Here is a 14525-nt window from a genome sequence, read left to right on the forward strand (position 1 = left end):
CATCATTACGCGACGTTTTCAAGAAGAAACTCCCGGGAAATTTAAAATTGCAATTTAGTAAACTAAAAAGGCCGTATTGGCATGTGTCGCGATGTTAATATTTCATTATTGATATATAAACTATCAGACTGCGTGGTGGGTAGTAGTGGGTTTCAGTAGGCCTTTAATAAGAACACTTTAAAATGTTGGCAATATCATTTTAAATTGGAATTTTACTTGGCAAATTTATGACAAAAAGTCATCATTCTACTCAAAAAATGTCACTATTTTAAAAGAAAAACTAAAAAATTGTCATCTGTGGTCACCTAATCTCCAAGAAGGAGAGGGGGAGCACAGATTAGTTCGGGACCCAGGGTGGACCACTCATCTGTGCATCAGTTGGGGACGTCTCTGCGCTGCTGACCTGTCTCCTGTCAAGATGATCTCTTGCTGGCCCCACAATGGACTGGACTCTCACACTATTATGCTAGATCCCCTCAACGTCCATTGCACCAGTCACCCAGGGGGGGATCCCCACATCTGTGGTCCCCTCCAAGGTTTCTCATTGTCATCTCATTGGGTTTAGTTTTTTCTTGCCCTTATGTGGGATCTGCGCCGAGGATGTTGTTGTGGCTTGTGCAGCCCTTTGAGACACTCGTGGTTTAGGGCTATGTTAGCAAAGTTTGATTGATGATTGAAAAGTATTACACGGTTACTCTGCCAAGTTCTAGACAGCACCGACACTAAACAACACCTTAGTTGCAGATTTAATTACTGGTTTGCAAAAAATATTTTTAACCCAAATAAGTGTAATTGGATAATCTCCCAGGCACACCAGGCTGTATCTCAACAACAAACTCAAAATAAGGCACAACAACCTGGTGGAGTTTCATTTTTTTTAAAAATGTTTTCTGCTGGTGGTGTGCCTCCGGATTTTTTTTTTATGAAAAAATTGCCCCACAGTTGCACTAGTGTGCCGTTTTGGCACAGTGATTTCGGCTTTAACTTGCTCACCGGTCCTCGTACGGACGGTACTTTTCCGTGTTGATGTCTCGGGAAGGTTCATAATACAAGAACACACGCACACACACACACACCGCCATGTTTTGAACACACACACACGCACACACACTCTCGTACATGAGCACAAACAAATTTTCTGCCTCCCTCACGCTCCAGTGATCACAGTCGCATTGACTGCTGGCTTGGGCGCTGACACACACATACACACACACACACACACACACACACACACACACACACACACACACACACACACACACACTGCAGCACACTCCTCTCTCTCTCTTTCTCTCTGTCAGCTCTCACCCCGCCTTCCAGCGAGCAGCAAACACTTGGTAATCCAGTGTATGGGACTGCCTGCCCGCTATCTCCTTCCAGCTGACCACTCAGAAGTCACTACAGCTTTTCTTTTCTCTTTTCTCGCGCTCACTCAGATCGTGCGTTTGTCGGGGTCGAGGGGGCTTTTGTGCGGCATTCAGCTCGAGGAAGGAACATGCAGCATCCCGGAGGAACATGCGTGGCGTTACCCAACGTGGATGCGTGCCCTCAGTTGTCCTGCGCGGCTCTCACCTTTATGTATTTGCAGCAGGTGAGTGTGTCATTCCGCGGGGGAGGACTTCCCACTTTGGCGTGCATGCCGCTCCGCCGAAGTAGAAGCGAACTGAGTTAACTGCGTGCACGTGTTCCCACTCGGGCATTTCTCGTGCTGCGTTTACTTGGTACGCTCCCGTTCTGTGCAGAGGAGTTGGCGGCGCTTTACATTTGAAGAGGCAGCGTGGTAAAATGGTAATTCCTAGAAAAAGGGGTTTCAGTATTGTCAGCCTTCTCTGTATTCCGGTGTGTTACCAACAAAGCGCAAAACACTTCATTGCATGTGCACGGTGTGTGAGGGAGATGTGGTGTTTTTGTGCAGGTTTCGCAAAACTGTATCAAAAAAGGTACAATTTGAAGATGCTCAGTTCTGGATGTTGTGAGTGAAACGCTGATATGGTACCTCTTATGGCATGCAAAAATATTTCAGACACAACAAAACATAGAACCGTTGGTGTAGTTCGAGATCCTCCACAATTGTAAAATGCCTGGATATATATTGCATATGTAACCTTAAAGGCCTACTGAAATGAGATTTTCTTATTTAAACGGGATAGCAGGTCCATTCTTTGTGTCATACTTGATCATTTTGCGATATTGCCATATTTTTGCTGAAAGGATTTAGTAGAGAACATCCACGATAAAGTTCGCAACTTTCGGTGCTAAGAGAAAAGCCCTGCCTCTACCGGAAGTCGCAGACAATGACGTCACATGTTTGATGGCTCCTCACATATTCACATTATTTTTAATGGGAGCATCCACCAAAAAGTGCTATTCGGACCGAGAAACTGACAATTTCCCCATTAATTTGAGCGAGGATGAAAGATTTGTGTTTGAGGATATTGATAGCGAGGGACTAGAAAAAAAAAAGATAAAAAAAAAAAAAGAAAAAAAAAATTGGGGCTAATTCCGATGGTTTTAGAGACATTTACTAGGATAATTCTGGGAAATCCTTTATCTTTCTATTGTGTTGCTAGTGTTTTAGTGAGTTAAATAGTACCTGATGGTCGGAAGGGTGTCTCCACGGGTGTTGACGCGCAGTGTCTCAGGGGAGTCGACGGCAGCTGTATGGACGGCACAACCTCAGCTTTTCTCCGGTAAGAACTGACTTTTTAACTACAATTTTCTCACCGAAACCTGCGGGTTGACATGTGGTCGGGATCCATGTTCTCTTGACAGCGCTCTGATCCATAGGAAAGTTTTACCTCCAGGAATTTTAAACAAGGAATCACCGTGTGTTTGTATGGCTAAAGGCTAAAACTTCCCAACTCCATCTTTCTACTATGACTCCTCCAATATTAATTGAACAAATTGCAAAAGATTCAGCAACACAGATGTCCAAAAAACTGTATAATTATGCCGTTAAAGCAGACGACTTTGAGCTGTGTGTGTGTGCAGCGCTCATATTCCTAACAGCCCGTGACGTCTTGCGTACACGTCATCATTACACAACATTTTCAAGACGAAACTCCCGGGAAATTTAAAATTACAATTTAGTAAACTAAAAAGGCCGTATTGGCATGTGTTGCAATGTTAATATTTAATCATTGATATATAAACTATCAGACTGTGTGGAGGGTAGTAGTGGGTTTTAGTAGGCCTTTAATAACTTTACATATGTATTGATAGTGCTCTTTTTTTTGAGGTATGTATAAAAACCCTTACATTATTTTCTTGACATTCAACAACCAACCAAGTCTGGGCTAGGTTTTTCATAAGCCTAAAAAATATATATTTCTGCAGTTATTTAAGTTTATATTACATTCTAATTATTTGTCTATATTTTTAACAAGCATAGTTTGAAAAAAAAAAAAAAGAAATGGTCGGATGTAATATTAATCTATCATACATGGATTTCCATCGCACACATGGTGATCAACTTTTATTTATGTGCTGTATTTTACAATATGAAGTATTAAATATTCATTTTATGTATAGTATATATATTTATATATATATATATATATATATATATATATATATATATATATATATATATATATATATATATATAAGTCGAGGTTTCTGTGGTTTATCCGTTGTATGGTGCTCAATACCGGGGTAGAGCAGAATATACGTTAGGTCAGGAAAAAACACAGAGGCCATTTCATCCCTACATATTTCCATGCTCTTCGGGGGATTTTATGAAATCCCCTGAAGAGCAGGGAAACCTGCGAAACAGGCTTGTGGAGATGAAATGGTCTCTGTGCGTTTTTCCTGACCCAACACACACTATATATGTGTGTGTGTGTATATATATATGTATGTATGTGTGTGTATATGTATGTATGTATGTATGTATGTATACGTGTATATGTATGTAGGTATGTATACGTGTAAAAATGTATGTATGTATATGTATATTTATGTATATATATGTATATATATATATATTTATGTATGTATATATTTATGTATATATGTATGTGTATATATGTATGTATGTGTGTATATATATATATATATATATATATATATATATATATATATATATATATATATATATATATATATATATATGTGTGTGTGTGTGTATTTGTATATATGTATATATATATATATATGTGTGTGTGTGTGTATTTGTATATATGTATATATATATATATATGTATGTAAATATCTATATATATACATATAGCTCGGTTGGTAGAGTGGCCGTGCCAGCAACTTGAGGGTTGCTGGTTCAATTCCCGCTTCCGCCATCCTAGTCACTGCCGTTGTGTCCTTGGGCAAGACACTTTACCCACCTGCTCCCAGTGCCACCCACACTGGTTTAAATGTAACTTAGATATTGGGTTTCACTATGTAAAGCGCTTTGAGTCACTAGAGAAAAGCGCTATATAAAATATAATTCACATGTATCTCTATATATGTGTATATGTATGTATATATATGTATGTATATATCTATATATCCATATATATGTATGTATATATATAAATATATATATATATATGTGTATGTATGTATGTATGTAAGTATATGTATATTTATGTATATATATGTATATATATATTTATGTATATATGTATGTGTATATATGTGTGTGTATATATATATATATATATATATATGTGTATATGTGTGTATTTGTATATATATGTATATACATGTATATATATATGTATGTAAATATCTATATATATACATGTGTACGTATATCTCTCTATATATGTGTATATGTATGTATATATATATATATATGTATGTATATATTTATATATCCATATATATGTATGTATGTATGTATGTATGTATGTATATATATATATATATATATATATATATATATATATTTCATTTATATATATTGTATATATGTTTATGTGTCTGTATTTTGAAAATATACATCCATAAAACACCCATAAAAACACTGCTTTGTATTATTTATTTAAAGATTTTCTTATCGAGAAAAAAATGTTTCCTAAATATGGTGAGCAAAATCAGATTCATAATTCACAAGCAGCAGTATCTACCCAAAACATAATCATAATTGGTGTAGTTTTTTTTTTGAAGAAGAAGAAGTAGGCCTGAAGTGTTCCGCGAAGGCCTCTTCATGACAAAGGCTACAAATCAATGGTCTGCAGTAATGAGTCCCAGTAGATGGCGCCTTACTGTTATGAAACCGCCATCCTTGTTTCAGGTAGTAAAGGGATTGTACTGTTTATCCCAAAAGAACGACTACTTATGCAGACTTATGCAGTTCCACATCCGCTGCTGTCTCACGCAAAAATCTGCCAAACAATGCTGCGCTGCACTCATGCAAGCACCGTATTGCGCATACTGTAACTGGTAATTATCAAGTAAGACAGCAATCATTCTGATAATGTCAGCAAAGTGAGATGATATGCAATACATACAGTGGAAAGTGTGTAGTTCTAATAGTTGAATCATTTGCCGGTTGTTGTGATTTTAAGTAGGGCTGAGACCAAGGTGCCAAATCGGTGTGGATTCACTTGTATACAAGAAAAGCTTATTACATCAATATTTCTTCCCGATTAAAAACATTCCAACACCAACTTGTTCGTCTCACCCAGGGCAATTGTCATATTATCTTTTATTTTTAATATATTACCGTTTTTTCCCTCGATTCCCAAATTTCCAGGAAATTCCTATTGAAATGAATGGACAATCTATTCCACTATTCCAACATTTCTCAACCGATTCTAACCATTCAACCATCAACACCTTCTACTCAGCGTGGACATTCGAATTAACACTTTGGCAAGTTTCGCTCCAAACATACTGCTTTCATTTTTCGGAATTCAGGGTATTCTGCAAAAAACAAAGGGAAATTAAAAACAAAAAGTTAAAGTACCACTGAGAGTCACACACACTCTGTGTGGGGAAGTTTGTCCTCTGCCCTTGTTCCATTCCTCTGGGAGCTGAGGGGAGCAGTGACCAGCTGCAGTGGTCACGCTCAGGAATCATTTTGGTGATTTAAAACCCCAATTCCAACCCTGTGATGCCCATTTTTATAGTCTTTGGTTTGACTTGGTATGAACTCAAGACCTACCGATCCCAGGGCGGACACTCTAACCACAAAGCCACTGAACAGGTTGTCACTATCTCAACATTTCTCGGACGGTTCTAAAAATTCTAACACCAACACATTTGTTTCATAAAGGGTAATTATCATGTTATCTATATATTTTTAAAATTCCACGTTTTCCCGAAATTCATAAATTTCGAAGACATTCCCATAAAAAAAAAAGGTCAATCATTCCAAAATCCATGATTACCACATTTCTCAACCGATTCAAATCATTCACACATCAACCTATTCTAACAAACAATTTCCGAAGTTCCCCCCTCAATTTTAGTTTTCCCGAAATTCCCTGAATTCCTGGAATTCTGTAACAAATGTTCAATTAAGGATTGTCACTACGTCGACCCGTTCAAACCATTGAAACACCAACCAATTGAGCTCATTTAGGACATTTATGCATTTGATAGCAACAAACAAATTCAATTTTCCCCAATTTTCCAGGAAATTCCTATTCAAAAGAATGGACAATCTTTCCAAAATCCATGATCCCCAAATTTCTCAATTCAAACCATTCAAGCATCAAACTATTCCAACCAACACTTTCCCAAGTTCCCCCTCCCACAATTGTAGTTTTCCTGAAATTCCCTGAATTCCTGGAATTCTGTAAAAATGTTAAATTAAGAATTGTCACTATGTCAACTGATTCAAACCATTAAAACACCAACCAATTGAGCTCCTTTAGTACATGTATGCATTTGATCATCTTCAAAAAAATTCCTCCATCCATCCATCCATTTTCTACCGCATTTCCCCAAATTCCCAAATGGCAAAGAAATTCCTGTTGAGACATTTTGAGCTAAAATTTACAGATTTTTTTATTTAGTACAATTTTTAATACGCTAACTTCTAATATTTAATATTTAAAGATAAATCCTACATTTTGGTACAGCTCCTGCTTTTTATCCTCTAAGGCAGGGGTCGGCAACCTTTACCACTCGAGGAGCCACTTTGACCCGTTTCACAAATTAAAGAAGACAATGGGAGCCGCGACAATTCTCACCAATATCTGCTGATGGTCACCCAGATAACAATAATAAAGGCGTGCTATGAAGCCATTACCTTTGACGCCTTCTACAACATGTACAAACAGCTTGCCAACCCAGTATCATGTTTTACGTGGCTTCCGTAAATACACGTACGCAACTGCAAGGCGTATAGTCAACAGCCGTACAGGTTACACTGAAGGTTGTGATATAAACAACTTTAACACTCTTACTAATATGCGCCACACTGTGAACCCACACTAAACAAGAATTAAAAACACATTTTGGGAGAACATCCTCACAGTAACACAACATAAATGCAACATAACAATTACCCAGAATCCCTTGCATCCATGACTCTTCCAGGCTATATTATACACCCCGCTAGCACCAGCCCCCCCGCCCCCACACCTCTGTGCGTCGGTTGAGGTGGGTGGGTTGCCGACCCCTGCTCTAAGGCATTTTTAACCTTTAAACTGTTTCAACCATCAAACCATTTCTATATCCCACTACCATTCACCCACAATTCTAGTTTTCCTGAGATTCCCTGAATTCCTGGAATTCTGTAACAAATGTTCAGTAAAAAAAATGTCACTATGTCGACCGATTCAAACCATTAAAACACCAACCAATTGAGCTCCTTTAGTACATGTATGCATTTGATCATCTTCAAAAAAATTCCTCCATCCATCCATCCATTTTCTACCGCATTTCCCCAAATTCCCAAATGGCAAAGAAATTCCTGTTGAGACATTTTGAGCTAAAATTTACAGATTTTTTTATTTAGTACACTTTTTAATACGCTAACTTCTAATATTTAATATTTAAAGATAAATCCTACATTTTGGTACAGCTCCTGCTTTTTATCCTCTAAGGCAGGGGTCGGCAACCTTTACCACTCGAGGAGCCATTTTGACCCGTTTCACAAATTAAAGAAGACAATGGGAGCCGCGACCATTCTCACCAATATCTGCTGATGGTCACCCAGATAACAATAATAAAGGCGTGCTATGAAGCCATTACCTTTGACGCCTTCTACAACATGTACAAACAGCTTGCCAACCCAGTATCATGTTTTACGTGGCTTCCGTAAATACACGTACACAACTGCAAGGCGTATAGTCAACAGCCGTACAGGTTACACTGAAGGTTGTGATATAAACAACTTTAACACTCTTACTAATATGCGCCACACTGTGAACCCACACTAAACAAGAATTAAAAACACATTTTGGGAGAACATCCTCACAGTAACACAACATAAATGCAACATAACAATTACCCAGAATCCCTTGCATCCATGACTCTTCCAGGCTATATTATACACCCCGCTAGCACCAGCCCCCCCCCCACACCTCTGTGCGTCGGTTGAGGTGGGTGGGTTGCCGACCCCTGCTCTAAGGCATTTTTAACCTTTAAACTGTTTCAACCATCAAACCATTTCTATATCCCACTACCATTCACCCACAATTCTAGTTTTCCTGAGATTCCCTGAATTCCTGGAATTCTGTAACAAATGTTCAGTAAAAAAAAATGTCACTATGTCGACCGATTCAAACCATTAAAACGGCAACCAATTGAACTAATTTAGGACATTTATGCATTTTGATCATCTCCAAAAAATTCCACAATTTTCCCCATATTTCCAGGAAATTCCCATTCAAAAAAATGGACAATCTTTCCAAAATCCATGATCCCCAAATTTCTCAATTCAAACCATTCAAGCATCAAACTATTCCAACCAACACTTTCCCAAGTTCCCCCTCCCACAATTGTAGTTTTCCTGAAATTCCTTGAATTCCTGGAATTCTGTAAAAATGTTAAATTAAGAATTGTCACTATGTCAACTGATTCAAACCATTAAAACACCAACCAATTGAGCTCCTTTAGTACATTTACGTGTAACCTTTTGGTATGATACATGTACAGCGGTCTCCTCAGTTTAATTGGTTCTGTGATGCAGTTAGTGCCTCAAAACACTTTTTTTTTTCAATTGCAAAATGTTTTGAATCCATATAGATCCATGCTTGCCCAGTCAAAACATTTTTTAACATGCCAAATGTTAAAAAACAAACTTAAACATAATACATTCTTTATAAAAACAATACAATATGATTTTTTTCCCGTCAAACACACACTATCAGCAGCTTTTTCCTTACTTTTCTGGATAAATGTCCGCTGTTTCGATATTATTTTAACATCCTTGGCTGGCTTGTCAACTCCTTCTGGTGCAGACTAACTGCTTCACCAAGTCCACTATGCTGCTCCCTTTTTGAATATGTGAGGCTGATAATAGTTTTGAAAATGTGTTTTATCCTCACTTTCTTTTTTTGCTTAAAATCTATGACGTATATTTTCCAGGTGAAAAATGAAATTACATACATCATTTGCACATACCCTGTAAGGCCTCATTCAGACAAATATAAGTCTGCTTGTATATGTCAGAATGGTAAATAGTTTTGTGTTTGCAGAGTCAGGAATGGCAAAAATGCAGTTTTTAATAACTCAAATAGAGCACAATAGTCCACAGGGGAGGTACCTCTGGATTGGCAGTCTGGGCGGGTGGTTCCTATCTTTAAGAGGGTGTGTTCCAACTAAAGTGGGATCACACTCCTCAGCCTTTCCGGTAAGGTCTATTCAGGTGTACTGGAGAGGAGGCTACGCCAAATAATTGAACTTCGGATTAAGGAGGAACAGTGTGGTTTTTGTCCTGGTAGTGAAAACTGTGGACCAGCTCTACAGTATACTCTCAGCAGGGTCCTTGAGGGTGGATGGGAGTTTGCCCAACCAGTCTACATGTGCTTTGTGGACTTGGAGAAGGCATTCGACCGTGTCCCCCGGGAAGTCCTGTGGGGAGTGTTCAGAGGGTATGGGGTATCGGACTGTCTGATTGTGGCGGTCCGCTCCCTGTATGATCAGTGTCAGAGCTTGGTCCGCATTGCCGGCAGTAAGTCCGAGCCATTTTCAGTGAGGGTTGGACTCCTCCAAAGCGGCCCTTTGTCACCGATTCTGTTCATAACTTTTATGGACAGAATTTGCACAGTCAAGGCGTTGAGGGTATCCGGTTTGGTGGCTGCAGGATTAGGTCTCTGCTTTTTGCAGATGATGTGGTCCTGATGGCTTCATCCGGCCAGGATCTTCAGCTCTCACTAGATCAGTTCGCAGCCGAGTGGGATGAGAATTGGCACCTCCAAGTCTGAGTCCATGGTTCTCGCCCAGAAAAGGGTGGAGTGCCATCTCCTGGTTGGGAAAGAGATCATTCCCCATGTGGAGGGGTTCAAGTACCTCAGAGTCTTGTTCACGAGTGAGGGAAGAGTGGATCGTGAGAACGACAGGCGGATTGGTGTGGCGTCTTCAGTAATGCGGACACTGTATCGATCCAGTGTGGTGAAGAAGGAGCTGAGCCGGAAGGAAAAGCTCTCAATTTAACGGTCGATCTACGTTCCCATTCTCACCTATGGTCATGAGCTTTGGGTTATGACCGAAAAGACAAGATCACGGGTACAGGCGGCCAAAATGAGTTTCCTCCGCCGGGTGGCGGGGCTCTCCCTTAGAGATCTGGTGATAAGCTGTGCCATTTGGGAGGAACTCAAAGTAAAGTTGCTGCTCCTCCACATCGAGAGGAGCCAGATGAGGTGGTTCGGGCATCTGGTCAGGATGCCTTCCTAGGGAGGTGTTTAGGTCACGTCCAACAGGTAGGAGGCCATAGGGAAAACCCAGGAAACGTTGGGAAGACTATGTCTCCTGGTTGGCCTGGGAACGCCTTGGGATCCCCCGAGAGTCGCTGGACAAAGTGGCTGGGGAGAGGGATGTCTGGGCTTCTTTACTTAGGCTGCTGCCCCCGTGACCCGACCTCAGATAAGCGGAGGAAAATGGACGGATGGATGGATAGTCCACGAGCAAAAAAAAGGTTAGGAAATAACCAAAAATGAGGCCCTGTGAAACAATTGCTACACACTGGAGAACCACAAGAATGAGATACAACCCTCACTTGTTCTTGGGATACTAAAGAGAAGCGGAACATTAATTGGGAAGTGACTGCAATGTGTCTCATGTCTACGCTCGCACAGCAGGCAAAGGGATCAGTACAGGAAACGCAATGTGTGAAAACATGTAATATGATGCTACATGAGAGTAGCGACATTTCCATCGAGTAAATCAAACATTTGCCAACACCTTTGCCTTAAATGGAATAGCCAGAATTTAAGGAGTGTGTTTCCTGACCCAGTTTCCCACTGCAGTGGCATTGTGGGACTTTGCAAAGCAGAAAAAAAACGGTGGTGGTGAGGGGTGGGGGGTAACGAGAATTGGCCCCAAGGTACAACATGACTATATTATACCATGCTGGTGATGCCTTGCAGTGAAAATGCTGCACGGGAAAAGAAAGATGTTTATTGCAATCTGACATTTGGTCATTAAGCAACTTTCTGATATTAGTTGCTTTCCATTTTCAGCGCTTTTATTACTCGCTGCAGGCAGTGAGTGTGGAAGCCTTTTCCCATTGCAGTGCTTAAGTAGTTTTGGGGGCAGCGTAGCTCGGTTGGTAGAGTGGCCGTGCCAGCAACTTGAGGGTTCCAGATTCGATTCCCGCTTCCGCCATCCTAGTCAATGCCGTTGTGTCCTTGGGCAAGACACTTCACCCACCTGCTCCCAGTGCCACCCACATTGGTTTAAATGTAACTTAGATATTGGGTTTCACAATGTAAAACGCTTTAAGTCACTAGAGAAAAGCGCTATATAATTATAATTCACTTCACTTTATGTGTTGGCAAGCTATGCCATGTTTGGCTGTGCACAACAGTGCAATGTCCATATAGACCGCAGTAGGGTGGGTTCCTTCCACTCATACGGTACCAATTTCAGGCACATGCGGGTATTGATACTCGTACCAGTTTTTGGTATTTCGGTGTGTGCTCAATGTTATTTTTTTATTTAACATTCAACACTTGTCTGATAATAATAACCATGATGTCCAGTTGTTATATCTTGTTTCCGTACACTATTGAGTCTCATTTACAGATAATGTATAGCAGATGTTGCATCTAGTTGCAATTCCAATATATTACAGGTAGAGATAATGGCTTTTTTGCCAATGTCCGATATTCCAATATTGTCCAATTCTTAAATACCGATTCCGACATCAACCGACACCGATATATACAGTCGTGGAATCAACACATTATTATGCCTAATTTTGTTGTGATGCCCCGCTGGATGCATTAATCAATTGCAGAGGTTTTCCAAAATCAATCAACTCAAGTTATGAAAAAGAAATGCCAACAACGCACTGCCATATTTATTATTGAAGTCACAAAGTGGAATATTTTTTTTTAATATGCCTCAAAACAGCAGCTTGGAATTTGGGACATGCTCTCCCTGAGAGAGCATGAGGAGGTTGAGGTCGGCAGGGTTGGTGGGGGGGGGGATTGTAGAGTTAGTGCTGCAAGGGGTTCTGGGTATTTGTTCTGTTGTGTTAAGGTGCGGATGTTCTCCTGAAATGTGTTTGGTGTGGGTTCACAGTGTGGCGCATATTTGTAACAGTGTTAAAGTTGTTTGTACGGCCACCCTCATTGTGACCTGTATGGCTGTTGACCAAGTATGCATGCATTCACTTGTGTGTGTGAAAAGCTGTAGGTATTATGTGATTAGGCGGGCACGCAAAGGCAGTGCCTTTAAAGTTTATTGGCGCTCTGTACTTCTCCCTACGTCCGTGTACCACTCCGTACAGCGGCATTTTAAAAATGCATACATTTTTTGTCCGATATCACATTTTAAAGCATTTATCAGCCGATAATATCGTCAGTTCGATATTATTTGACATCTCTAGTTAGAGGCAGTATATAGTATAAGGACTACAGTGTGTTGCCAATCAGTAGGTAGTATTTGCCATTAAGTCGAATGTGCTATTGTCTTTTGTTGAGCTCCAGTAATTCATTCATTAGTTTTCCTTTATTTAACCAGGTAAAAACTCATTAAGATTAAAATCTTTTGCAAGAGTGAACTGGCCAAGTTTTATAAAGACAAAAAACAAGGACGACAGAAAAAAACATGACCTGTCATAGTTTTAAAGTACAGATTACTTACAACATAAGCGTAAAAACACGCAATAGGTAAAAAATAAAATGTTTCAATAGAACAAGCACAATTATAACTATTTTACACATCCTTTAAAATGGACTGATATTACCCCAAAGTTATCAGTTCAGGTAGCAGTCATTCATTCCATTTACTATGGAGCAGCATGTCTGAAGGTTATTTTTATTATTATTATTATTATTTTTTTACAATGACTTGAGTTTGCACTAGGAGCCAAAATACCAAGGATGTCCTGTGACTGTAGTGACTGGAGTCTCTACACATAAAATTGAAAGTTGCAACATTACCTAAAGGCAGTCCGGCTGGGTCGCCTCAGAGTGCTTGTTTCCCTTTCATTTCAGACATGATGTTACATGCAAAAAAGTTATTGAAATATACATTTTATTTTACGTGAATCCATACCTAAAAAAGTATTGAATTTGTTACTCATCCCTAGACAGTTAGGCTTTTTTATCTGAAGACTTCTGTCTGGCTTTGTGTACGCTGGTGTAAAACATGCATTATATCAGTGGTACAAATATATATTTAGACTGTTTTTCGGTGAGTCACAGTATCCTTTTTTTGGGAGCGTATGTGTGATTAGTGTTTGTATAACAGAAGCTTGAGAAATAAGTTTAGTTTATTTACTGTTTATTTGGAACGTGCATACGATACGATGTAATGCACCACGCTATTCCAGTTGTTTCATTACAGCACGTCCGAAAAGGAGCAGGAATAATTTTTACCCCTTTTCGTACCATAGCAATTTCATCAAATTTCCTCGTTCTCTGTAACAGGACAGTGAACAAATAAATAAGAAATAAATAATTATACCATAGTGAGCAAATATTAAATACATAAATAATATTTGTCTAAATTAAAAATGGGAAAAAAAAGGGTTCAAGATGTTCATCATAATTCATTTGCTGTGTACTTTGTGAACACTTGTAGTTTGAACCGTCTCTTAAAGGCCTACTGAAATGAGATTTTCTTATTTAAACGGGGATAGCAGGTCCATTCTATGTGTCATACTTGATCATTTCGCAATATTGCCATATTGTTGCTGAAAGGATTTAGTAGAGAACATCCACGATAAAGTTCGCAACTTTTGGTCGCTAATAAAAAAGCCTCGCCTTTACCGGAAGTAGCAGACGATGTGCGCGTGACGTCACTGGTTGTAGGGCTCCTCACATCCTCACATTGTTTATAATGTGAGCCTCCAGCAGCAAGAACTATTCGGACCGAGAAAGCGACAATTTCCCCATTAATTTGAGCGAGGATGAAAAATTTGTGGATGAGGAAATTTAAAAGTGACAGACTACAAA

The 14525-nt window shown here is 39.4% G+C and overlaps 1 protein-coding gene across 10 annotated transcripts in view; it reads left to right on the plus strand.

Moving 5' to 3' along the window:
• The window catches only part of rbfox1 (RNA binding fox-1 homolog 1), a 344384-nt gene that overhangs the window by 49574 nt on the left and 280285 nt on the right, over window positions 1-14525 (plus strand). For 7 of the 10 annotated variants that reach the window (XR_009803976.1, XR_009803974.1, XR_009803975.1 and 4 more), the window contains exon 1: window positions 1349-1591. The exons of 2 other annotated variants lie outside the window; for them this stretch is intronic. Coding sequence is in view for 5 of the 8 variants with exons in the window: in XM_061885345.1 (XP_061741329.1) it covers window positions 1496-1591 (96 nt within the window). In the remaining 3 variants the exon portion in view is untranslated. One more of the 10 variants, XM_061885346.1, reaches the window with a different exon arrangement.

The sequence above is a fragment of the Nerophis ophidion genome, linkage group LG23 (assembly GCF_033978795.1).
Source record: "Nerophis ophidion isolate RoL-2023_Sa linkage group LG23, RoL_Noph_v1.0, whole genome shotgun sequence".
NCBI lineage: Eukaryota > Metazoa > Chordata > Actinopteri > Syngnathiformes > Syngnathidae > Nerophis > Nerophis ophidion.